A 26,713-nucleotide genomic window follows, 5' to 3' on the forward strand; every position below is an offset into this window, starting at 1 on the left:
CAAAGAAGGGACAGGTGTCCTGGATTAGAAGGAAAAATAGGAACATATTATCCCTCTGGTGCCATTTCTCCTGTAACCAGCCCTAAAAGGAAAGGAGCCAGCAAATGGCCAGATTCCTGAGCACCCAGATGGCATTTGTTTGTCTGACTTTGTTTGTAGGATATATTTTCCATTACGGTTTGTTGCCTGGAACCCCTAGGACTGGAATACTGGCTAAGTGACAGGGGGAGTGGTGTAAAAGGGTGAACAGTTAGAGCCGAAAGCGTGGTGGGGAGAGGATGGGCTGAAGTAAAGAGCCCTGGGTTCTCGTCTCTGCTTGGCCCCTAACACATCCTCTTTATGGGGCCCAGTTTCTTCACCTGAGTAACAACGAGGTGGGATTTGGATGGTCTTGGAGATTATTTTTGTCTCTAAAATTCTAATTCTAGGTCCAGTTTTGTCATTTGTGAGATAGAGTTCTTCGATTCTTGTTTGCTGACGTTCTGGGGTATTCCTAATCATTCAACATGAGTTTAATTTCTCCTAAGGTAAAGTGCAGTGGCTCTCAGAGCCCAGTAGAGGGACTCTGGGCCTGTGGCTTGATCCTAGCAATCGAAGGGTGTGTCCACCACCAAGTGGTGGGTGGCGATCCTTGCTTTGGAGAGTCATTAGAGAGAGCATTTCCGGCTCCTCTCTGAGTTGCTGGACTGAATCTGGCAGGAGTTGTTTACCACTGTGGCTCTGGCAGGAAGCACATGTTACAGGTCACTGGAGGAAATGGATGAGGTGGACACAGATGTCTAAGAAGGTCATGAGATTAAGTGAAAGAGGCATAAGAATGGTAAAGGGTTGGGCAGAAGTTCTCATGGAAGGAAAGGATGTGTAAAGTGAAGGGTCAAACTAGATGGTCTCTCCATGCCATTGACAGATCTGTTCTGAAATAAAGCTGAGCCACAAATGGCTTTAGCACTGTGCATACAGGAAAGCAGGTTTATATAAGAAGTGAGGGGAGAGAATCAAATGGGAGAAAGAAAATATAATTAGAAACAAAAAACAAATCAGAAGTTTGAGAGTTGGCAGTATATCATTTAAATTAAAGAGAAAGGAATTTGTTGGTAGTTAGCAATAAATTTAGGTAAATGAAGGTAATAAAAGGTGATTTGTTGATGAAGATCCTTATGAAATATTGTCTACTGAGCTTCTGCCACTAGTCAGTAGCTCGACACTGTGACATTGATAGACAGGCAACATCCAGGGTGAAGAAGGAGGTTATTCTCTTCTCTGGGCTTTATCCTCAGAGCCTAGAACATTCGGTACCTGGCTTGTGTATGTCTAATAAAGAAATGAATGATAGCCTGGTTGGATCTCATCTTTGTATTTAAAAAAAAAAAAAGACACAGGATGATATGCACCCAGAGGCTGATGGTAACTGGGATGGAGAGGAGACCCCAGGTTAGGCAGGGTCTTCACCATGGAGAAGAGAAGAATTAACAGAATGGTGAAAGTTTTGAATATTTTAATGCCTCTCTGTGGACAGAGGGATTAATTTGTTCTGCGTGTCCTGTAAAGCAGAACAAGAACTAAAGGGCAGAAGTTTGAGGGAAGGAAAATTTAACGTCTGAGGATGGATGGGTTTATTCTGAGAGTGAGTTCCCTGGCCCTGGAAGTATTTAAGTATCCACGTTGGCAGATAAATGCTCAGCAGGGATATTGCAGAGGAGATGCGTCACGTGGTAGTTACACTAAGGGACATTTGCCCTCCCTTCCAACCCTCACAGAGTCTGTTCCCACCTTAACAAGCTTCTCTGTATAGAAAGAATAACTATTTGCCCTACCCAGCGATCCTGCATAGAATGTAAGTTCTCTAAAGAGTGGGATTCACATCTGTCTTATCTACAGATATAGTGCAGGGACTGCGGATTCTTAATAAATACTCACTGAGAGAATGAATAAACAAAAGAAATATGATATTCGATTTTAGGCCAGTTGAATTTTCTAAGCTGGACTCAGAGATTTGCACAAGTGGTATAATCTAGACTCTGATTTGACAGCTGCAATTCTAGACTGAGTGTCTATAAGAATATTCACCAGACTGGAGTTTGCCAAAGTATGGATGTGTGGGCCATCTGTCCAGCAGCCTGGTAAAATGCAGAGTCCTGGGCCCCCACACAGAGCCCCTGAACTCAACTTCCTGGGGTTGGGGCCTGAGAATCTGCAATTTTAACAAGCTCTCTTGGTGATTTATGACTCAACTGGAGAACCACAGGGCTAAATACCAGTTAATGCTTCAAATGTGTTCCTTTGGAATGTCATGGGATAAAGAAACCAACTTTACAAGACAGAGCTCTTTAACTTCTTGTAAGAATTCAACAGTTTTTGCTTGTCACACTCCTGGTTCCATGAGTCACACTCTCTGCCTCGGAGACTGTCACGCACAATTCCAGGTTGTGCGGTTAAACCCTCTTGTAAAGGCTATGGAAGTGAAGGATTAGCTATTTCTGTATTGGCTGACTCAGAGACAGAGATCTAAATCTCTGAAACTGTCCCTCAGCCTGGTATTAGGGCTGTTTTTAATCCCTAGCTGAGTCAGCACTCAGTCTTATCTCTCCGACTGGTTACAGCACACCCCACACCTGTGACACTCCGGGGCTTATTTAATGTTTGGGAACCCACCCATCTCTCTGCTGGACCTTGAAGTTCAACTTGCCAACACTTTTTTTTTTTTTGCATTAGTAGAGGTTTTAATGCCAAAGCCGGAGCTGGTGCCACAGACTTCCAGAACGCCCAGCCAGGATTATAAACACAACAGTGATGGAAACTGGCCCATCTGAAGATTCTATTTGGCCAGCACGGTGTTTTTAAAGCATTTTTGAATAAGAATGCTTTTGGACCTTGCAGGTGGCCAGTGACCCGCCCTATGGTCTGCCTTGTTCCCTTCTCACTCATTTAAGCAGGCATTTGAGTTTCAACCCCGGATTCAGGCCAGGGTGTTCTCTTACAGCGGGTTTCTCCTCTGGGTTCTGTGGACCACAGCAGGTGAGATTTCTCAGAGTTCTGCCTTTACGTCAGGAGCACTACCTTTTTACATAGACTTGCTAGGACCCTCGAATGGCTCCTTTAAAATCCCTGCCTGGATAAACAAATGTGGTACATCCATACAATGGAATATTATTCAGCCATAAAAAGGAATGAAGCACTGATACGTTACAACATGGATGAATCTAGAAAACTTTATGCTAAGTGAAAGAAGCCAGACACAAAAGCCCACATCGTATGATCCCTTCTATATGAAATATCCAAAATAGGTAAATTTATAGAGACAGCAGATTGGGGGTTGCCAGGAGCTGGGGGAGGCGGAATGGGGAGCAACTGCTTACTGGGTATGGGTTTTCTTTTGGGGTGATGAAAATATCTTGGAACTAGATAGAGGTGGTGGTTTCACAGCATCATGAAGGTACTAAAAGCTACTGACCTGTACACTTTAAAATGGCTAATTTTATGTTATGTGAATTTTACCTCAATTAAAACCACTCCCTCCCCGCAGCAGGTAGACTGCTTCTGTAGACTCCAGGATACTCTGCTCTTCGCTTGTTACTAGGGGTTCCAAACTCAGCAGGAGGGAGCAGAGCGAGCCCTTCTGTTGAATCTGACAAGTAGTAACAACAATATCATCATCATTATAACCTTGGGCATTAGGAACTCTTCACCACGTATCAGACACTCTCTGCATTATTTCATGTAATATTCTTAACAGGTTTGGATCCTGGTTACAACACTTCCTAGCCACACCATCGAGAGCAACTCAGTTACCTCTCTGTGCCTTAGTTTCCCCATCTATAAAATGAGGATGATAACAGCACCTGCCTTACGTGTTTGTTGCGAGGATTTTTGAGTTAATAAGTGTAGAGCACTTAGAACAGTGTCTGCCTAGAGGAGGCACTGTGGAAGTGTTAGTTGTTGTTGTTCTTATTATCTGCCCTCCCTCCCCAAACCCCCTGTTTGCCAGGATCTAGTTTGGGGAAGCGGGGAGGGGGAACAGAGAGTTTGAAGGGGGTGGGTAGCATTTACTCTCCTCCTCCTGGAGCCAGGGCCTGGGTGAGCTGGAGCACACAGCAGGTGGAGAGCTGGCTGTGCAGGTGGAGTCACTGAACAGAAGCCTGGCTGGGCTGCCAGCAGAGCCCTCTGGGAGGCTGGGCTTGTGCCCAGGGACGAGGGCACACGGGAGAAGTGGAAAAGACCAGTTTGCCTGGAGCTGACATGATCAAGTGGGCTTGAAACTTAATAAAGCGGTTGAGGGAGCCAAGTGCTTAGTTACCATGAAGCTGGTTACCATGGGGGCTATCAGGCAGGAGGAGGAGAGGAGGATGGCAGCACTGAGGCGCCTGGTAATTCAGAGGAAACAAGAAGTGCTGATAATAACAGTTAGGACAGTAATTAAAATGTATGGAGTGCTTAGTATATGTCAGGCACTAAGCATTCTTATTATCTTATTGGATTATTATGACTAATATTTAGAGAGTGCCTGTGCCAGGCCTTACGCTACACACTTTATAACAATAGTACTTAAGTGAAAAATAACAATGATAACTAACATATGCCAAGTCCTATTCTAAGTGTTATTAATAATGATGATGATATTGACAGTAACCAGCACTTATTAGTGTGTGAAATCACGGGGAATGGCCATGTCTACATTACTGCGTGTTTTTTTTTTTTAAAGATTTTATTTTTTCCTTTTTCTCCCCAAAGCCCCCCTGTTCATAGCTGTATATTCTTCGTTGTGGGTCCTTCTAGTTGTGGCATGTGGGACGCTGCCTCAGCATAGTTTGATGAGCAGTGCCATGTCCGCGCCCAGGATTTGAACCAATGAAACACTGGGCTGCCTGCAGCGGAGCATGCGAACTTAACCACTTGGCCATGGGGCAAGCCCCTACCGGGTGTTTATCACGAGCTCAGACTGGCAGAGCCGCTGGTGCCAGGCTCTGTGCTAAGCCTTTACTGTGCATTCGCTCATTTAATCCTCATGACGGCCTGGTGAGGTGGAGCCTATCATTATCCATGTTCAGATGGGGAAACTGGGATTTAGGGAGCTTATTTGTCTTGCCAGCCTGTCCACTTCTGTCTCCCCATCCTGGCCTGGGTATGTACATGTGACCAAAGTCAGATTCGGAGACTCTTCTCTGTTGAGCCTTGCAGGGAATGCTGCCCCTCTGTGCCCACGTGGGCAGGGGCTGAGGCAGCCAGTCTGGGGCAGGAGAGTGCGAGGTCACACACAGAAAGCAGCAGGGAGAAGAACCACCTGCTGACCCCCGTGGGGCCCTTAAACCAGCTGTGCTGCTCCTAGAAGCTTCTAAGTTCTGAGCTGATCAACCCTTTTTGCCTAACGTTGTCTGCGTTGGGTTTCTGCCACCTAAAAAGTCCAGACTAATAAAACATCTCATTGAGCTAAAACCCGAGTATCTGACAAGTTCTTGACTTGCCCGGCAGGCAATTTTGTTTCCCAGAAAATAGAGGAAGCAACCAGGGAAATTGCTGCTGTGGACCTAATTCTGACCAACATGGACAAATTGGCTGGTGAAGTAGATGTGACATGTAACTGGAGAGAAAATGACCTCATCATCTTGAGTTTGTGGCAAACTGAGTGGAGCAAGTTGGAAACAGACTTTAAAATACAAACTTCAAACTACTATGCTGTAATATTTTCTATAGGATTCAAGATGTTTGGTAACCCTAAAAATCTAAAAAAACCCTGCAGCTCATCGAAAATTAAAATGTACTCTATTTAAAATGAAATATGCTTAGTAGAGTCAGACTTCAGAAAATATCAATTTAGTACAGTAGCGGGATATGTTTGAAGAGTCTAAAATTATGTAGCAGGATTGGGGAAACATAAGATTTAAAGTTTTTAAGCATAACTCCTACAACCTAAGCTGTCAGTAGAGAGATCCAATTTAAAATAACAATGCTAAACTACTAAATTATAGCAACCAATATTACGTTAGTGCCTTTGAAAGTGTGGTTTGATGAGATGTGTAGATTACGACATCCATAACCAAGGGAGGCGTTTCTCTTGAACATCTATTAGCTCAGTGCACCTCTGATAAGGTACTTGTCAGAGTAGAGGGAGGCCCCAGCTAAATATGAATGGCATCCCCAGCTGTGCCAGGAAGACACACCTCCTGGTACCAGGACCTTGTATCATCTGAACCAAATAAAATGTGATCTGAAATAGACTCAGTTATATAAGAGAAGAGTTTGGTGTAATTATCAGAGCAAGCTTTCAGGGCTCCATTTTGGATTTGCATTAACAGAGAACTAAGGTTCTTTATTTTGGGCCATGAACACCTCTGAAAATTTGGTAGAAGCTACAGACCCTTTCCTTAAAGAAATATACCTACATGCAAAATTCGGCAAGCAATTTCAGGGGATTCAACGAATGCAGAGGCCAACCATGAACTACGGGTTAAGAATTCTGATGATAAACGGAAGAAAACTGTCTTAAACAAAGCCTAGCAAGACAGGCTGGTGAACCTTGGCCCAGGGACACAACCTTTCTAAACTTTCTTGTTCCCTAAAACAGGGATATTAATGGCTTTTAGCTCACAGGATTGTTGAGAGGATAAAATGAGATACTGCATTCAAAACTCTTAGGACAGTGCTTGGCACACAGTAAGTGCTCAAGGAATGTCAGCTGATAGCATTTTATTATTATTGTTAATACTATTATTAATATTGGCGGGGCCTACAATTTGTTATAATACTTTCCTTAGCAGAGCAAAGTTTGTCCTAGGATTTCATAAATGATTTCCCGCCTGGTGGGTTTTAATTAAACGGACAAATGATAACAGAGTCTTGCTTCAAATGTGCAGCTGAACTCCTGGACTTCTAGCGTCATTCTCTGTCTCAGGTCCTTGGAACACGGTTGTATTTAGTGGAGACAGAAGGAGAGAAAAACAAGTCTGTCTTTCCTTTTTCCTAGGTACAGGCACATTTAGAACAAGAGGAAAATCTATCTCATGAACCACATTCTGGGTTTAGAAAAACTCCCACCAATCCAGCAACTGTAACCTTTGTGATTTTAGGCTAAGTTTTGCCCCGAACCTGCAGAACTTTGGCTATTATTTTGCTGCACAAAATCAGTGACCTAATTTCCTGGTGAAGCCCAAATGAAGGGTTTGGACACAAACAGATTAGAAATCTGGCATCTTTACAAAAACAGAAGACTGAATGCACAACAGAACTTAAAACAAATAGAACTTGCTCTTGTCTCCTGGGGCTTTGGAAGTTCTCATCCAGACAGACGTCAGACTTCTCCCAATTAGGGCCCATCGGAAAGCCATCCCACAGTAATTAAAAAACAAACAACCTGACCAAAAGAACCTCCAAGGCCGGCTGCCAGTACCTTGCTGTGTCCTGCTACGGAACTGACAAGACTGGGTTTCTAACCTTTGCAGGCTTCCCAGCACTCTCTCTCTTGTGTGCATTGCTTTATGGGGCACTGAGCATCTTCACATGCATTCTCCCCTCTAATAGTCACGAGGACCTTGTGGAGTATGCTTGCTCTCTGTGCACTGGGTACGTGGATGTGCCTCAGTTTCTCCATCGTGTAATGCTTCCTCCCACCGTGGGCCTTTGCACCTGCTGTTCTCTCCACCTTCACGATCTTCCCTCCCTCTACCCTCTCACCTCCTACTTAATTTCAAGGTCTTGGCTTGAAACTGCCCTTCTTCAGCAGAGCCTCTCCTGACCTCTCAGACTAGACCAGGAGCCTTATAATACACTCCCATGGATCCCAAACCTCCCCTTCACAGCACTTATCACTGCTTGTCACTGAATGTTTGCAACTCTATTTGATTACAGCTGGTCCCCTCCTCCTGTCAGTCAACTCCACCACAGAAGCTAGCACTCCTGCCTCGCTCATCTCTGAGTGCCCAGCACAGAACAGAGAGCCCGGCACAGAGCATGACCTCAGTTTGGATGGATGAATGAAAGACAGTGTAATTATCCTCATTTTACAGGTTAAGGAAGAGACCCAGGGAAGGAACACACTTCTCAAGGTCACAGCCCATTAGCAGAAGTGCTGACGTTTGAACCCAGGAGTCTAGGCTCTCAGCCGGTTCTCACTCCTGTTCTGCCTGGGAGGAGAGTTTTCTTGCCATTTCTGGGGAATATCATTGCGAGTCCTGTACCCTTGCCTGGGGAGGGTGTCCAGGGCAATCTTGGGCCCAGCTCTTGATGGTAGCAGAAGCCCCCCCGGTGGCTGCCACCCCCAGGACGCCCACAGCTCAAGTCAGCATGACTCTAGCATCGGATGGCCTGGTCCCCCTCATTCCAGGATCGCTCAGCATCCCTCGAGGCAGGTCCTTGAAAGCTCTGCAATTACTCCCACTCTCCCCAGAGCCAGGAGGGTAGGGATGGGATAATTAAGGAGGAGGGTGACAGGCCCTTCTTCATCACCAAGAATATCTCCCACCTCCCGGAGGCATTGCTGCCATAGGTTTTTTATGCATTCTCTCTCGTGATCACAAAGCTGCTCACTTCACCGCTTAACTCTTTCAGCATTCTGTGAAGTTCTGGTCAGAAGCAGGGCCTAGAAGATACCGACACATGAGGACGTGAGCTCCAAGAGGGCATGGAACTTGACAGCCTTGCTCACTGCTACATCTCCAGTTGACATGACAGCACCAGCACACAGGTGGGGCTCAACAGATATTTGTTAAGTGAATGAACTAAGAGCTTACCATGTGTCAGGAACTTCCTATACTTCTATATTATAGGGTCTGTTACTAGCCTATTTTACAGACTAGGCAACTGAGGTTCAGAGTTAAGAGACTTGCTCAGGGTCAAAATTAGCAAGCAGTGGAGCCAGGATTCAAACCACTAAATGGGGAAAGATTAGGATTGGGAATTCAGGCAGGAAGGTGAAGATGTTGATTATTCTAGAGATGTGAACGTGAGGGCAGTTTCAACACTAGGGAATGTCTCCACCAGGGAAGGAGGAGAGGAATATCACACAATGAATTTTCAAACCGAGTGCAACGTCCAGATTACCAGGTGGTCAGTGTCCATGAAGACATCGTGTTTGCTGAGACTCGGGTGGGCTTCCCAGGATGGAACACAGGGTCCTGCAGCAGGAACCACTCGGGGACCCAAGCATTGAGGGATTGGTGCCCATGGGAAGGGGGGGGTCTAGTCTTGCAGGGACCTGAGTAGCAGGCAGGGCCTTGTCCCAGGGGGCCAAGCAGAGAGAGCTCTGGAGTGGGAGTCATAAGGCCCGGTCCTCTGTGCCCCTGCATGCTCTGGTTCTCATGCAAGTCTCTTCCTCTCTGGGCCTCACTTTTCCCATCTGTACAATGAGAGTTGTTACTTTCCAGTCTAGAGTGGCCTCTAGGATCCTCCACCTCTAACACCTGTAAGACTGTACATACAAGTGAACAGCTGTAGAGTCACAGCATCTTAGAAATGGTCACCCAGCCCAAGCCAACATAGGAATCCCTGCTCCAGCATTTCTAGCAGATGGTAAGAGATTCTGTTGAAGAGCTCTAGGCCAGTAGTTCTCAACTGAGAACGATTTTGCCCACCAGGGGATATTCCACGACGTCTGAGATATTTGCAGCTGTCAATAATGGGAAGGCGTACATTATTGGCATCTTGTGGGCAGAAGCCAGGGATACTACTAAGCATCCTGCAATGCACAGGACAGTCCCACACCAGAGAATTATCTGGTCTAAAATGTCGCTAGTGCTGAGGTTGAGAAGCCCTGCTCTAGGCAAAGGGAATTCATTACATCTGGAGGGGATTCCTGGCTGTGGGCACTCATGGCTAGGACAAGCTTGATAGGAAGACACACTCCCTGTAACTGCCTCCCTGGTCTTATATCTGCCTTGTGAGGAAACCGGGAGGAAGGTTTCTCCCCTAGATAGCTATTTAAACATCTGGGGATGGTTAATTACAGCAATTCAGCCAACAATGATCACCTGTAGAATGAGTGCTTGTGGGGTCAATGTCAGGACTGAGGGGTCAATTTCAGGGGCAAGGGGTCTCAGGGAGAAGGCCAATGACTCTCATGGAAGCTGGAGGGGAGCAGGTGCAAACAAAGGGCTGTGGGAGTTCAGGGAGGAGGGTTGTGGTGTGGGGATGAGAGCATCTAGGGCATTTATGAAGTAGGTAGTGCCTAAACTGGGCCAAGGAGAATTTCCAAAGGAGGGCATGGAAGACAAGAGTGTTCTGAGAGGTATGTAACAAAGAGCAACAACCCGGAGGCACCAGGGCCATGAATTCATTTGAGGGACCAAACGCCGTCCTTACCACAAGGCCTGGCCTGGTCTGTCCGTGCCCACCTCCCAGCCTCACATCTCACCTCCGTCTACACCCTGGCTCCTCTTGGCCTCCTACACTTGCCACTTCTTCGCCAACCTCAGAGCCAAGCAGATTCTGTCCCCTCAGGTGAGCACATCCCATCTCTCCTCTCTTTGCCCAATTAACGCCCACTCATCCTTCGGATCCCAGCTCCCAGCCCTTCCTCAGGAACCTTCCCTGATTCCCCCTGTACCCCGTTATGTGCTCTCACAGTCCCATACTGCTCCCCTTCATAAAACTTATCACAGTGGACGGTTATTTGTATAATTATGGACTATGGTCCACCTCCCCTGCTGGACTGTAGGGCAATGGGGGTAGGACTATGGACCCCGGTGCAAAGCCTGTACAAGGCTGGGGCTCAAGAAATAGTTGTCAAATGGATGAAGAAACAATTGAAAGCTGGCTTTGGCAGTTGAAGTGCTGGATTTGTTCAAGCTAGAAAGGCAGTTTGAGACCTCAGTGAGAGGGTCTTAGATGCTAGGCTGAAGTGTTGGTACCTAAACTGGTGGGCTGGGAGGGGCCCTGAAGATCTCTCCACAGGGCTGTGCCAAGAACACCATGATGCTCTGGGATGATGGACGAGGCAGAGGAGGAAAGATTGAGCAGAGCCTGGAGACTCATTAAAAGACTTGCAAGAATCCTGGGGCCAGAGGGCTAGACCCCAGACAGTGGTGGAGGGAAATCAGCCCCAGTTTGCTTCTTGGAGGCTGTTGGTTCCCTCCAATTCCTTTCTGTGCATCCTAAGAGTCCATGGGAAGGCGGAAGTGAGAGCCTCATGTGATGGTCTGAGATGTGGGGGGAGGGGGGGTGAGGGACGTGGGGTAGAGGCTGTGATGCTGCAGACACTGTGCAACCAAGCCATTCTTCTGAGGTTCTCTGACCACTTGGCCTCATTTAGCTCAACTTCCCACCCCCAGGCAGAGCCAGGGGAGTCTGCTCAGAGCATTTCCAGGGAAGCAGGCCAGCTGAGCAGCGGGTGGAGGCGCACAGGGACGGAAGGCAGATTACATGTCACTTTACATTAGCCACACCGGCAACTTTCCCGAACCACCCAGAGAGGGGCGAATTAATTGCAATTTTGAGGACAAGCCAAAAGCAAAGATAAGACTGAAATGAAAGGGAATTTTATTTCCTTTCCAGCCATGGGTAGATAGGGATGCTTTACGGAGGCTCATCTTTGCTTACCTGTGAGGTACATCTCCTCCCCTTCAGTGAACATCTGGTGGCAGCGTACACATCTGGCACAGATTGGGTGGTAGTGCTTCCCTCCTGCCTATGGAAATAAAAAGAAGAAACAGGAGGTCAGAGCTGGAGAGGCTGTCCAGTGGGGCAGGTTGGGTTTGAACATTTCCTGGACACATTAGTGATGTTGGCATCTTCATGGCCTGGAGGTTGGTTGGGAGTCTATCTGGGGAGTCCAGAACCATCTATAAAAGTCCACCCATGAAGCCTGGTGATTCCATACCCTGGGTCCCTGATGGCAGTTCACGGGACCTCCCTGACACCTGTACTTCTATTCTGGCAGGGGAGGGGCCCTTTGGAGGCCACTGGTCCCACCTCCTCATTTCCAGATGAGGAAACAATCTTGCTTTGAGGACATCCCAGCCTTCCCCCAAGAATGGGACCCTTACCACTAATGGTACATGAGATGATTTTAAGTGGTACATGGACCCAGGATTTAATAACATTGAATCAATGAAAAAAATGATCTCCTTTCAATCCTCTATCAATACTTCTGGTTTTTTCAAGAAAACACCAGTTCGGTGCGATGTGTCTTTAACATCTATCCAAAACTTACTAATCTACCTTCTTAGGAACGAGAACAGGTGTGAGGTTGGGAGCCTCCACAAGCAGTAGAATCTAGCTAGAACTATATTTATTTTTTGGTTATTGGCAATATGGGAAGTGATCCTGGTTTTCCTGCTATGTTATATAAATTTTCTTATACATAAGTGAGTCAACTCAAAGACAAATTAAAGTATTAGTTAAGAATGAGTACACAAGGTTCATAGACATGGCAAAAATTGTGAGTGGCACATGAAGGCCCGACTTTAGGACTCAGTGGACAAATAAAAGGACCCGCAGAGCCAGGCCCTGTCGGGGAGCCTCTGACCCCCAGGCCAGCCCCATGATTGTTGCACCTGGGCGCCCCTGCCCCCAGCCCCAGCTCACCCCAGTCTGGCTTTGGTGAACCTCCTTCACTATTCCCACTTTCCTTCCCTACAATTATTTCAAGTCAAAATGGAACGGATTTGCAGCTGCTAATTCTTCCATAGCGGGAAGAAACGGCCTCAGAGAAGGCTGTGACTCAAGATCTCACTGGAAGCCAGGAGCAGTGTTGGAGCTGGACCCCCGAGGGCCAGTCACCAGGCCAGCACTTACTTCCATGCTGACCATTCTGACACAAGTCCAGCCAAGAGGCCTGGATGTGAAAGGGCCTTTCAGCGGCAGCTCCAGCGTTTCTACACGGCAGGAGCCTGGAACAGTGGTTGGGCTGGAAGGTGGGGCTTGTTTTGCATGTTAGGGCAGGGATTTTAGGGGGCTATGTCTGGGGGAAACTGATAAGAGACTGGGGGATTGTTAAAGGCCCCTCCCCAAGCCATCACTTGATCTAATATTAATGGGTTCCTTCCAATTCAAAAATTATAATTGTGTAATGGTGAAGGCTTATTTCTGAATCTTTTTCTTTGGGGAAGGGGTTGGGCACGGGCCTGCCTATTCTGGAGATACTTGATTTATTTTAAAAACTTAGCAAGAATGTGGAAAGGGCAGATTTTTAAAAAAGGAAAAAAATATCTCCAACATTTCTTTTTTCAGTCTTGGTTGTTTGCATGGCTCCCCTCAGTGATAAAATGTCCTTATCATCATCAAAGCAAACTGGGTTCGAACTTCGGAAGGAGCCTGCTGTTTTCCCAAGCTGAGATATCGTGGGACCAACTCTCTCGTACCATGACAAGGATAATCGGTTTAATTAGTAGCCTCTTCCTACTTTGTGTCTCGTTATCATTTCAATTATAGACCTGTTTTCCAGGGTGGCAACAGCGCCTTGGCAAAACTGAAGCTTGGCATCTTCCTAAATGTCACGCTCCTCCCCAGCCCCCCCGCCCCCACGCCACCCCAACTGAAAGATGCTTCATGCCCATCTCAGCAACCCCGGGCAGGGGTGATGTTGAAAACAACTTGAGGGAGGGGAGGCTTCCAGAGCAGCCGGTCCCAGCATAAGGAGAACCAAGTCAGTGAGGTGTGATGAGACATTCTGTCTGTTAACAACCGAAGTCAAGAAAATAGTGAAGAAAAGTGGCAAAGCATTAGTACCAGAAAAATGGGGCCACAGTGGAGTGGACTGAGAACTGCAAACTTACTGAAGTTGGGTTAGAAAATGCAGCACAAAGACACCAGGTGTGCGATTCTCCTTGGTGAGGACACAGACTAGGAAGGAAGAAGTGTGAGTGGCATGCAGCACAGTGAGCTTTATCACTGAGGAAGGGATTGTGGGAGGGCCTGGAGAGGAATGGGAAGGGGAAACGGTATTTAATTAAGTGCCTATTGTGTACCTAGGAATGCACTGGGCCCTGTACTGGGCAACTGTTGTTTCTGCCTGGCTAACATCCTGCCCTCTTCTTCCAGAAACAGCATCAGGCCTTTCCTGGGTGGGACCACCCTTTCGCAAATCAGTCCACGTGTTAAGTAGGGCTGACCCCACCAATAAGCTATTTCAGCTCTATGGTCACAGCTATTGGTTTGGAGATGGGCCTGAGACTGTCCAGTGAGAGCCAGTCCCAGGATGTTTGCTGAGCTGTTAGAAAAGAGCAGCTCTCCTTCCACTTGGGATACTGGCTGATAGGATGTAGCCTGGACACCTGGTGTCCAACTTCCCCATCATGAAGGAGAGGCTTCCTGAGAATAAAGCCAACACAGAAGCAAGTGGAGCCAAGATGGCGAGATATTCCAAATGCATTTGTTTGAACACTGGATCCAGCTGTGCCTGAACAGAGAATTACTCCTGGGCTTTTTATTACGGGAGCTGGTAAATTTCGTTTTGGCCTGAGCCATTTGAGTATAGCTTCTGCCCTTGTAACCAAAAACATCCTAACTGTAAAGGAAAAACACACTCCTGTGTGTGTCCTTTACTCCCACACTACTACCGCACTCATAGCACTTCTGATACCAGATGTGTGGGATTTTTTCCCCCACACCAAGCAATTCTCTGGGACAACAGCTGAGTGTCCTACAGTTTAACTCAATTCTGACACTATCTACCTGGAGAAAGCGTCAGATCCCACAGGTTAAGGGCTCACTCCCACAAGACTGTCCCTCTCAACTACCATAAACAGACTTCAGATACCAATTCTATGCCCCATGTTGTTACCTGTACTTCTTTCTGACTGACTGGCTATAAATTGAGGTTCCCATGACCCCCAACTTGGGTTTGGCAATTTGCCAGAATAGCTCATAGCACTCAGGGAAACACATTTACTGGTTTATTACAAAAGGATATGATAAAGGACACAGACGAACATCCAGATGGAAGAAATACACAAGGGCAAGGTATGCGGCAGGGGTGTGGAGCTTCCATGCCCTCTCCATGTGCCCCACTCTCCCAGCACCTCCACGTGTTCACCAACCTGCAAGCTCTCTGAACCCTGTACTTTTGGGATATTTATGGAAGCTTCACTTCACAGGCATGATCCATCATTAACTCAATTCCTAGTCCCTCTCTCTCTCCTGGAGGATGTGAGATGGGGCTGAAAGTTTTAACCTTCTAATCATGGTTTGGTCTCTCTGGTGACCAGCCCTCAACCAGGAGCCCATCAGGAGTCACTTCGTTAGAAGAAAAGACACCCTATCACCCAGGAAATTCCAATGGATTTAGGAGCTCTGTGTCAGGAACCAGGTCAAAGACCAAATATTAGAACTAAAGATGCTCCTAGAGCTCATATCACCTAGGAAAGTACAAAGATTTTAGGAGCTCTGTGCCAGGAACTGGGGCAGAGACCAGTTATATTTTTTCTATTATTTCACACTAATATGTCCATTAGGAGTTAAATAACAGTAGTATTCTCCATTGTTAGATAAAGACTCTAAGACTCAGAGAAGATGACTTGCTTCAGGTTTCATGGCTATAAGTGGTAAAATTAGAACCCAAGTGTGTTTTCCCCTAGCCACGTATTTTTCGTGACATCGCACTACCTCAGAGAACCCCGAGTGGCCGAGAGCTGTGGGCATCGGTGTGGGATATAGGAGCCTAGAGTCCTAGATTTCAGCTCTGTCTCCACCAGAAACACTGTGTGTGACCTTGGAAACACATCACATGTCTTGTGGCTCACTATTCTCATCTGTAAAACGAGGAGGGTGAGCTGGTTGATTGCTAAAAGTCTCTGCCAGCTCTAAGAAAAAAAATCAATACGTTCGAGATGTTAATGGAGCCTCACGCAAAGGGAATCAATTGAAACCCAGTCACAACAGCTGCCTCAGAAGAGGAGGCTCCCACAATGCTAAACGGCAGGAACACGCGGGAAAAGACACCCACTGCCGACAGAATGTCAGAGCAGCTGAGACGAATTCCCGTCTACAGTCCTGTGTGCCATTGAGTTTTTCCTTCCTGAAAGAAGAGTCTGCTTTTATGATCTCTCATCCCACCCACCCTTTACCTCACTACAGTGCAGATGCCTCTCCCCCACAATCCTGCAGACCCCAGAGACTGTACTCCTGAAGGTGACCCTTCCCCACACCCCAGAGCTTTTTCTCCATCCACATAGTCCTTACCTGCTCTGGCGAACCTGACCAACACTCTGACTGACCTTGCCATCTTTTCTGAAGCTCTGTTCTCTTACTGCCCCTCCCTCTTTCTCCCCCACCTCCCTGACTGCCCTTCTTCTGATAACTCCTCAGCCTCCTTCTGCCACCTGCAAGCAGCCACTCTCCAAGGCTCCCTTCAGCCCGCTTCCTCTCTCTCGGAAATCCTGATGACTCCCATGGTGCTATTTTTCCAATCCCAGCATTTCTGAGATTGGTCCCTCCAGGCCTGAGCTTTGTTCCCGAGCCCTGCTCCACATTTCTGACTGCCTTCTTGAAACTTTCCCAGAATTTCAATCACAACCCATCCCAAACGGAACTCGCTGTGTTTCTGCCCAGATCAGCTTCTTTCTCTGCCACCCCCAGTTCTGCAGATGGTGACAACAGACTACCTCTTACCCAGGCCTGACTCTTTGGTACAACTTTTGGCCTCTTCTCCTTCAGTCCTCACGTCTACAAGTTGTCGCACAGTGGCAAAGCATTGGAATTCTACTGCCATAACCCTTGAGACAGGGTGGTTGTCCTTTCCACTGCTACTGTACCTCTTGACTCCTTCTGGCGTCATGGCCTCCTTGCTGGTCTCCCACTTCTAGTTTCTTTCCTCCACATTTAGCCTGTGTACATCACGTTATTCTCCCAAAGGTGCAGCTCTAAGCACGTCACTTCTGGCTGATCTTTCCTCAACCCCATTGCTCAGTGAATTGCATACAAACTCCTTCCCTCAGTAGCGAGCCCTCGGAAACCTGGGCCCAACACCCTGCCGGCGCTCCTGTTTCATGCCTTATCCTCCACGTTGGGCTCCTCCCGCTCCTGGAAATGCTTAATAGTTTATCAACTCTGTGCATTTGTTTATCTTATTCTCTCTGACTCCCTATCTTTTAAAAACATAACCTTATCACGTTGCAACTTGGTTTAAAACTCTCCAATGGCTTTCCATTGCATTTACTATAAAATCCAAACTCTTAAATGGGTCTACAAAACCCTATATGGTATGCCTTATATGATGTACTCCACCGCCACCTAGCCCTGATTTATATAATTCAGCCACACAGGCCTTCTTCTCTTTTCCCTGAATGGGTCAAGCTCATTTTCCCTCCAGCTCTTCACATGACAGCTTCCTTCTCATCCTCAGGGCTCAGCTTCAATGCATCTCTTCAGAGAGTTCTTTCCTGGTTGCTACACGCTCTCCTGCTGAGCCCAGATATGGCTGCAGAATCCTTCTCGACATAGTGCTGATGCCAGGTAACCGCAACCAACTGGCCAATTTGTCAGAATTAATGATTCTGCTTGCAAGAGCTGACCCAGTCTGCTGTCCTTCAGCCATTGTCAGATGGGAAAACTGAGGCCTAGAGAGTCAAAGATATTCACGAAAATCTGAGCATGTGTTAGCAGTCGAGGCAATATTAGAAACTAATTGTTTCTACTCTTAGGCTACTGTTTTTCACTTGCACCAAACTCTTTCTTGTTTCTAATTCCTCAAGGTGGGTGGTCCCAAAGCCTAGGAAGACAGCTTCCTGGACCCAGAGGGTGTGGGAAGGAAGGCCAGGAAGACCAGTGGACAGGGGGCTCAGGCAGGGGCTCAGCAAGGGAGCTGCAGGTTGTCTGTCACTGGCAGAGCAAGCTGTGCATTGGAGGCGTTGGAGAGCTGTTGCCATGGCGATGGACCAGCCAAAGGAGGGCTTAGGGAGCAAGCTGCTAGACAAGCTGGTTCTTAAATCAGCACATTACCAAATGCCGAAAAAATAAAAAAAAAGTCTTCCATCCCCTAGCAGGGTTAGGAAGAAAATCCTAATTGTCACTCCTCAGTAATCTATCAGGGTCTGAATCCAGAGAAGCAACTCCTATTCTCAGCCCAGCATTTTCTGAATCAGGAATAATTTCGTCCAGGTTCTCATTTTGGGGGTGCCCAGAGAGGCAAGGTTATCTGCTCAAGGTCATGTAGCTAAGCTGGGGTACAGGAAGCAGGGGGAGGTGGAGGCTATGGAAGAAGGGATCTGGGGTGACTTGCTCCTTTCTCAGTGACGACTTTTTGGAGTCACAGGCTATCCTGTTCAAATACCTTCATGGTTACTTGAACCCACTCACCTCCAAGACCCTGCCGCTGATGTATCGGTCACAAGTCTCGCATTTAATGCCAAACTGGGAGTGGTAGTCAGACTCGCAGTACGGAACGCCATCCCTGCAAGAGGAAATCCACACAGGAAGAGGAAGTTGGGGGGGTTCGTGGGGGTGTCACATGGAGGTTCCAGGATCTGCAGCCAACAGGGACTGGGCCAAGATGAGAAGCACTGGGAGAGCTTGTTAAAAATGCAAACTCCTGAGACACCCCTCAGACCAATGAAATCAGAGACTTCTTGGGAGGGGGGTCCAGGAATCTGCATCTTGACAAACTCCCGGAGTGTGCCTAGAACCCACTGGTCTGCTGCTGGCTGTGGGCGTCCCTTTCCCACTCTCCTTCTTCCCCCTCCCCACAAATTCTCCAGACCCACTCTCTTCTCTGTATCTCAAAACGTTCTTTAAAAAAATCATTTAAAAAATTTGTTTTATTTTATTTAGAATAGGCAATATTTGCATATGGCATATTACAAAAGCACAAAGGGAAAAATCTTCACCCTCCTTCCAGCCCCTTCCAGTTTCCCTTCCAGGAAAACCAGGACGTAATCAATGTGATCAATTTGTGCATATCCTGAAGGGTTCCTCCGCTAATAAAGAATTTCACCTGTACTGAAAGAATCATCTGATTGTGCTACTAGATCAGCACGTAACATGAACCTCCCGTGACCACCTTCTACGTGCTCCAGGGTACTTTTTGCCCCATGCTTATAACTTATCAGGTAGCAATAAGATCATTAATTATTCTTATACTACTCCCTACTACTACCAGCCACTGACATTTATTGCTTGGTGTGCGCCGGGCCCTCTGATGGTTTTACAGAGATTATTTCATTTAACCCTTAGGACAGCCCTGTGAGGTTGCAACTATCAGTCTCCCCATTGTGAGGATGAGAAAACCCAACTTGAATGACCTAGAACTGGATTCAAACACAGGCGGTCTGCTTTCTCACTTATGTTGTCACGAGGATGAAAGGACATGGCTCCAGGGTGTCCAGGGCTCGGCACAGCACCTGGCCTTGTGAACACTCAGCAAATGGCAGCCAGAGGAATCCCCATGATGCTGAGAGGGGTCTTCAAGGAGGACGTTTGGGGCTCAGCTTTCTAGGGCCAACGTGGAGATAGTTGGGGGCATCAGAGAGTTCAGCCCAGCTTCTGGGCCCTGCCTAGCTCTAAGGACTAGATCTGATGACATTTTCCAAAGTGCTGATGACACAAAGTGCAGTGATGAGAGAGGGACGTTTCCCCTACTTTTGGGTGTAAAAGAACTTGGCTCAGACCCAGAGAGCCTACAGGACAAGCATGTCGTTTTTCCATCTCCAAGTTGTTGCCATGTTGGGATTTCTGGGAGCCCAGCCCGGGCAGCAGGGTGGGCAGTGATTTCCTGAAGGAGAAGCGGCAGTAACGACCGATGCCTGGCAAAGGCCCAGAGGTGAGACTGTGCCCACCAGGCAAGGACTTGTTGGTGAGCCCATGAGACAAGGCTCCCCGACCCCTCCCAATGCTTCCACACTCTGTGGGTGTGGGGGCTGAGTCTGCAGGGGGATAAAGTCATTTGTCAGGAGGTGGATGCAATAAGCCAGCAGAATTTGGGTATAAATGCCAACACCACTTCATTTGGGCCCATGGGCTGCTGAGGCCTTGGAGAATTTGAAATACACATGATTCTAAAAAGCAGCAGATGGTAAAAATCAATATTTACTGCGCACTTATTAGGTACAAAGCACAGATCTCTGAGCCTTTGCACAACACTATGAGGTAGGTCTTTGTCTGATCCGCGTTTTTATAAATGAGGAAACAGACTCAGAGAAATTGAGTCTCTTGCCAAAGTCTTGTAGGCTGGGCTTCTAACCCGGGTGTTGATGCCAAGCCAGTGCCTTACTGCCACTCTGCCAGCAGACAGATGAAGAGCCCAGAGCCAGGCTGCAGAGGCCCAAGGTGTGGTGGGCAATCTGGGCTGGGCCTCCTTGAGAGGATCTCTCAGCAAACCCTTACTTCCCAGAGAATTCTGATTTAGGCTCGCAGACTCAAGGACTCCTGGCCGGCCACTCACTAAGGGCACTCCCTACTTGGCAGGCACACAGGGGAATGCCAAACTCCTACTAATATGGCATTCAAAGCTCTCGATGATGTGGCCTCAGCTCACCTCTGCAGCCTCGGACCCTGCTTCACCCGTGCACCCGCCTGAGCTCCAGCAAACAGGGTGGATGCATCCAGCACCTCCCTGCCCGTGCCCAGGCTGAGCATTCTGCCTAGAAGCTCTCCTTTGCATTTTCAAGACTTGGCCCCCTTTTCAAGGTCCAGCTCAAACGCCACTATCTTCCATGAAGCTCTCACAGATTCCAGATTCCACTTCCTGCTAGTTAGAAAGTGATTCTTCCTTTCTCTGAATATTCACAGCCCTTCACTCAGACCTCTGACACAGACCAGTGCTGTCTGGCCAGCTTCCATCTCCCTTTCCGCTGGTAGAAGAAACCCTCGCCGAGGTTTTCCTTCGGGAGCCAGCGCTTCCCACTCACGGTTACTGTGGATCACAGAGGGCTGCCCTCTGGCTCTAAGGTTCACATTCTCCTGGCCAGTGATTGGTTAAAAATGGGTCACCAACGGTGGCCAAATCAGGGGTGGCTGTGGGACTTTTGCTGGAATTCTTGGGAAAGTCTACTGGGCTTGCTAAGCTGATAGAATGCAAGTCTGGAGTTGCTGGTGGTCATTTTGCTACCCCTTGGGGTGGGCCTGCTTGAGAATGAATCCAAAACAGAGGAAGGCAGAGCTGAGAGAGAGAGAAGCAGAGAAAGACAGAAAGAGAGAGAGAGACTTCTAAAGTGCTGATGACATCTTTAAGCCCCTGGATTCAGCCATGCCAGAAGCCAGTATGCCTCTGGCCTTCCCATTTCTATGAGTCAATAAGCTCCCATTTTTGCTTTTAAGTGAGTTTGAGTTGGGTTTTCTGTCACTTATGACCAAAAGAGTCTTAAAGAATAAAACATCTTGAGCTCCCTATCACATATCCCTGGTGTCATAATTCTTTATGGATATAGCTTATCTCTCTTATGAGACTATAACTTTCTTGACAGCAGAAACCACGTGTGCTGCAACTTGACACGCTCACTATGTCCTAGCACCGGGCCAGAGAGTGGTACCTAGGAAGTGTCTGGGGTCATAAAGTGTCAAAGTTGTGAGGGTCTGTGGTCATAATTTCTTTTAGGTACTTGAGTCTATAAATGAGGTCACGAGGCCTACCAGCAAGGGGGGCTTGTCTAGTGCTGCAGTGTGTAGGTCGCTGGGGCTGGGCCCTCTCTCCTTTGGTGTTTATCATCTCCTCTCATCTCAGTTAAAGTCATTCAATGACTATATTATTGACTATGGGTCAGGCATTGCGCTAAAGGCAGCAGTGAATAAAACAAAGTCCCTGCCCTGGCGAGCACAGACATTAAATACTCTCACTAGAGCAGGGTACCTACCCCCTCGGTTTCCACAAGTTTTAAATGGGGATAAATACCTGATGGGAATTTAACATGATAATCTACACACAGCAGTTAATATGTTCCTTGTACATAACAGAAACTCAAGTAATGGCAGCTGGTATTATTATCATTATTAAAAAGTTAACATGAATAGATATACAATTTCAAATGGTGATAGCCGGTATGAAGGAAATGAACAGGGGAGAACAAGGGCCTCATGAGGGCCAGTACTGGGGACTGGAGCTGGGAAGAGATGGTATGGGGCCACCCTGGAGGAGAGGGTATGGGACCTGAGACCGGAAGGAAGGGAAGGAGTAAGCACGTGAGGAACGGAGAAAATCTCAGGCAGAGGAAACACCATGGGAGGACCCGGGGAGCTGGTGAGATGCTGCTTGTGGCTGAAGTGTGGTAGGTGGATGGAAATGAAGGGGGATACTGCTGGAGGTTCAGGCAAGGGCTAAAGGGGGAATGCCGCTGGAATGCAGAAGCCCAGGAAGCTGAGGCAGGGAAAGGGGGAGACCCACTTGCTGATGTACTCCCCGGTGAGGATGACGCTGCAGGTCTGGCATTTGAAGCAGCTGACGTGCCACTGCTTGTCCAGTGCCAGGAGCGACTGGCCGTGTTTGATCTCCTCCTTGCACCCAGCACAGTCTGCAAAGACAAGAGGATGCTGCTGAGTAAAACATCCTGGGCTCCTTTGACCACTGCCATCATCTCACACCCAAGTCAAGGAAATCCTCTGTGAACAGCAGTTTTCCCACAGCGGTTCCCACCCTGGCAGTGGCACCTGTCCAGAGGCTCTACTAGGGGATAGAAAAGGCCAGCGGAGCCCTGGCTTCTAGACAAGGGGTCTTGGTGTGAGGGAGAAAGAAAGAACTCCCAGCGTTCCTCCAGACAGTTCTCTGCTTGTCATCCCGACCACTGTTCATCCAGAGGGGGCCCTGCACGGCTTCTGGCTGTCCTCAAGTTGCTAACTCAGCTCATGACCTGGGGACCTGCAGCACCAGCATCACCGGGAGCTTGCAGACATGCAGCACTGCAGGCCCCGTCCCGACCTCCTGAATTTTAGCAAGAGTCCCTAGGCAGCAAAGTTTGAGAAGCACTGCTCCAAGGGACAGACTCACTATCTATTTTTTCTCAGCCTTAGGCTATACGCTCAACGGCAAGAGCAGTGTCTTTGTTTTGTGTGTTTTGTGCTCAAATCTATTCTTTTGCCCAGCACCATGCTTGGCACATAGTAGGAACTCAAAGCATATTTGCTGAACAAGTATGAACGAGCAGACCTTATAGTACCCAGGCAAAGGATAGGATTTACCATCTCACCCCTCCCCAACGTGCTTATATGCCAAACCTTTGCCTCCCCAAGTAGCAAGGATTAAAGAGTCTGACAAGACTCTTCCAAAGCAGAAACGTGGCCTCACTCTCCATCTCCATCACCCTGGAATGGGCACTGGGGCCAAAAGAATGTGGGGGGCCCAGCATCTGCTGTTGCTCAATCAATGTCTGGGGAGGGGAAGGAAATGCAGCCCATGTCCAGGGTACTTGGAAGACGCTGGGAATTTGGGCCTAGCCGACCGGATGACCCACTCTTGAGGAGGAAAGGGCCGTGGGGCAAAGGTGACCAGAGGACAAACCTCCCTGTTGGCGTTGCAAGATAAACTCTCACTCTAGAGCAGTGGGGAGAAAAGAAATTGCATTTCAAGTTGGGAGAGGCTGGCTGGAAGCCCTCACAGCCAGCTGGGAGCCAGTTCTGGGAGAGAAGACGATGTGTCCGGGTGTCCAGGAAGGGGGTGTGCCCAGCAGGCTGTGTGCAGGGTCTGGGCCCTGATGAAGTGTTGATACGAGGCAGCTCCCACAATACCCAGCTCTTGGCCGCTTAGTGCCTCTCTAACATCCCTTAGCTCGGGCTTGGGGCAGTAAGGTCTCCGACTGCAAAATGCTTCAAGCCCCAGGCCGTCAAACGGGGGCTGGGAGATTGGTTTTGGGATTTACTTCTTTTTCTTTCTTTTCTCTTGGGATAAGTCTCCCTCCTCCCCTGCCCCCCATGATAATAATCACAGGTTTCAGAACATAATCATTCAGAGAGGTCAGGCATCCCCTCCTCTTTTATAGACAGGCATCTTAAGCGATTTTCCCATGCTCAGTATAGAAGAACCCAAGGACCCAGGCATCTGGTCTAGCTTTCTAGGCCACAAATACTGAACTGGTGTCTCTGTGAGCCCCCCTGATGGTGTTAAACCCAGAGGGGCTCAGAGTTCACAGAGCATTTGGTCAAACATCCCATGCAACGCAGGAGTCTACAGCATTCTTGACAGGTGGCACCATCCTTTGCTCAGTCGCCTCCGGGGTGGGCAGCTCCCCGCTCTTGAGGAAGTCCACTTTCCTTTGGATTGGTGAGATTGTCATGACTGCCGTCTTCATATGGAGCCAAGACCCGACTCCTTGTCACTCCTATTTTATTCAACCAAGAATAATCTACCTCTTTCCCCACGTGACAGTTCCTTCAAATATTTAAAGGCAACTATAGTTTCTCTCTTCTCCTTCCTTCCTCACACTTCACTTTGCCTTGCTTGATATGGTCATCCACTGGTTAAATTCACTCATGGATTCCATGGAGATAGACATGTCATTGGCCAACAGAACAATTCCCTATTTCAACAAAACTTATTTGAATAGCTATATCCTTTCGTGGCCACATTCTAGCAATGAGTCCCGTCTCTCTAAGTTACAGTGACACATCTGAGAGGAATTTAGCTCCTTGAGTTAAAATTTAGGAGCCAGCACAGTGTAGTGGTTAGAGGTTGGGCTGAAAGGTTAGAGTGAGCTGGTGGGAGGCTGGCTAAGAGGAGAATTCCAGCTCCCCAGCATACTAGTCACATGAATGCTAAGGCCCAGCTTCCTCATCTAGATATCTTCCTTACCACACTGGTGTGAAGAGGAGCTGAAGTCAGGCCTGCGTGGGCTTAGCACAGTGTTTAGCATGTATGTGCCCAGTAAGTGGTTGCTGTCATTATTATTTCGCATTCTCATGTTTTTAACCTATATTCTGTGCATTATCCAATCTCTGACTTGAAGCCAGAAGCAATATTCCTGATGTAGGGAAGGCCTGCTGATTCATCCCGGGAATTCTGGGATGCCTTCTCCCTGTGGTTTTCTTTTCGTGTTACACTGCTGGTCCTCAACTGTACTGGCTTCACCATTCATCAGGACCTGTTTCTCCTTCTTCCTCCAACTTTCACTCCTGGCCATTGGTGGACTCCGGCACTCCATCCTGGAGCCCATGGGTCTGGTGTAATAAGCTGGGTCAGGAAAATCACATTCTATCCCAGGTTGGCTTCTGCAGAGCCAGCTGTCCACTCCATTCCTCATATGTTCCTCTATTCCAAAATTACAACATTCAGCTGGCAGAAAGTATGACGCCACCACCTGTTCCTCCCAAATCTCTCAGTGTCCTGAGGTCTTTAAAGACCCCAGACAGCAATTTTTAGTTTTCTTGACTGCGTCATTCCTTCCACTTAGATTAGCAGAAATGAGTGGGTTTTGTGAGTTACAGCAAGCTCCCCACTTTGCTTTAGGCAACTAATCCAGGAAGACAGGACCCTTCCTGATTAGCACGTCACGTCTCTGGCATAGGGCATTAAGGGAATAGGCTCCAAAGCAGACTGCCTGGGCTCACATCCCATTGCTATTATTTATTATCTGTATGGCCTCGGGGAAGTCATTTATGCTCTTTGAGTCTTAGTTTCTCATCTATAAAACAATTACTCTTATCCCTCTCATAGAGTTGTAATGATTAAATGAGATATTATGTATAAAAAACAGTGTAGTGCCTGACAGTAGTAAGGGCCAATGTTAACAGTGGTGATAGTGGTGGTATTGGTGGTGCTGGTGGTGCTGCTACTGCTGCTGACTCTTCTAGTGACGTCTGTGCAGTGCCTGGCAATAGTAAGAGTCAATCAGTGTTAACAGTGGTGACGTGACGGTGGTGTTGGTGATGGTGGTGCAATAGTGATGGTGGTGGTTGTGGTGATGATAGAGGTGGTGATGGTGTTTTGGTGGTGGTGATGTTTGTGATGGTGGTGATGGTGGTGATGGTAGTGTTGGTGATGGTAGTGGTGGTGATGTTGGTGATGGTGGTGATGGTGGTGGTGACGGTGGTGTTGGTGATGGTAGTGGTGGTGATGTTGGTGATGGTGGTGATGGTGGTGGTGACGGTGGTGTTGGTGATGGTAGTGGTGGTGATGTTGGTGATGGTGGTGGTGACGGTGGTGTTGGTGATGGTAGTGGTGGTGATGTTAGGGATGGTGGTGATGATGGTGATGCTGGTGTTGCCAGTGCTGCTGATTCTTCTCAGTGAGGTCTGTGAGGAAACATTCCTTCTTCCTATGGCAAGCAACACAATTCTTCTCTCTTGACAGTTCCTAAGTATTCTTTTTGATCTCTTTTGAGTAGATACTGCTCCTGCTTTTCAAGAATGTCTTTATTCACTCTACAGGGATGAAACTTCACAATCCTGTAGTTCAAAAATACACCAAATTTTTCCTCCTTCTTTTTCCTTTTAAGTGATATGTTCTTCATCTTAGCACTCTCTCAGATCTGGTTTGGGTTCCCTCTGTCCTTGGGGAAGTCAGCAGACCTTCCAACATTCTGTCTAGGCAGGAAGCTACCTTGCCTTTGCGGCACCGACAGTGACCATGTTTGGGGAGAAAACATTTCTATGAAATATATGTATCACAGATCCGCAGATTGATGTCTTTACTTCATGAGTAACAAGATGAACAACAATCCTTGGTACTCCCCCGGGCACTGCCCCTGTGCTCACTTGCTCATTTTTACTCATTCTTCCTCACCTTCCTCTACCTCCTCTTCTGCAGAATTATGGTGGAGACATTGAACAGCCTCTCCTCGAGGACGTGCTCACATGCGAGACTCCCACACCCAGCTGAAGAACTCTCCTACCTCTCCGAGATCCCTGATGCATGCAGTAGCATGCAACACAGGCT

General features: G+C 47.8%; 1 protein-coding gene across 5 annotated transcripts in view; it reads right to left on the reverse strand.

Moving 5' to 3' along the window:
* The window catches only part of ABLIM3 (actin binding LIM protein family member 3), a 148,358-nt gene that overhangs the window by 29,620 nt on the left and 92,025 nt on the right, over positions 1-26,713 (reverse strand). For all 5 annotated transcript variants that reach the window (XM_005599308.4, XM_070233035.1, XM_070233034.1 and 2 more), the window contains 3 exons: positions 22,235-22,361; positions 18,220-18,313; positions 11,524-11,611 (listed from right to left, as the gene is read on the reverse strand). In XM_005599308.4, coding sequence (XP_005599365.1) covers positions 11,524-11,611; positions 18,220-18,313; positions 22,235-22,361 — 309 coding nt within the window. The remainder of the gene's footprint in view (positions 1-11,523; positions 11,612-18,219; positions 18,314-22,234; positions 22,362-26,713) is intronic.

The sequence above is a fragment of the Equus caballus genome, chromosome 14, assembly GCF_041296265.1.
Source record: "Equus caballus isolate H_3958 breed thoroughbred chromosome 14, TB-T2T, whole genome shotgun sequence".
Lineage (NCBI taxonomy): Eukaryota > Metazoa > Chordata > Mammalia > Perissodactyla > Equidae > Equus > Equus caballus.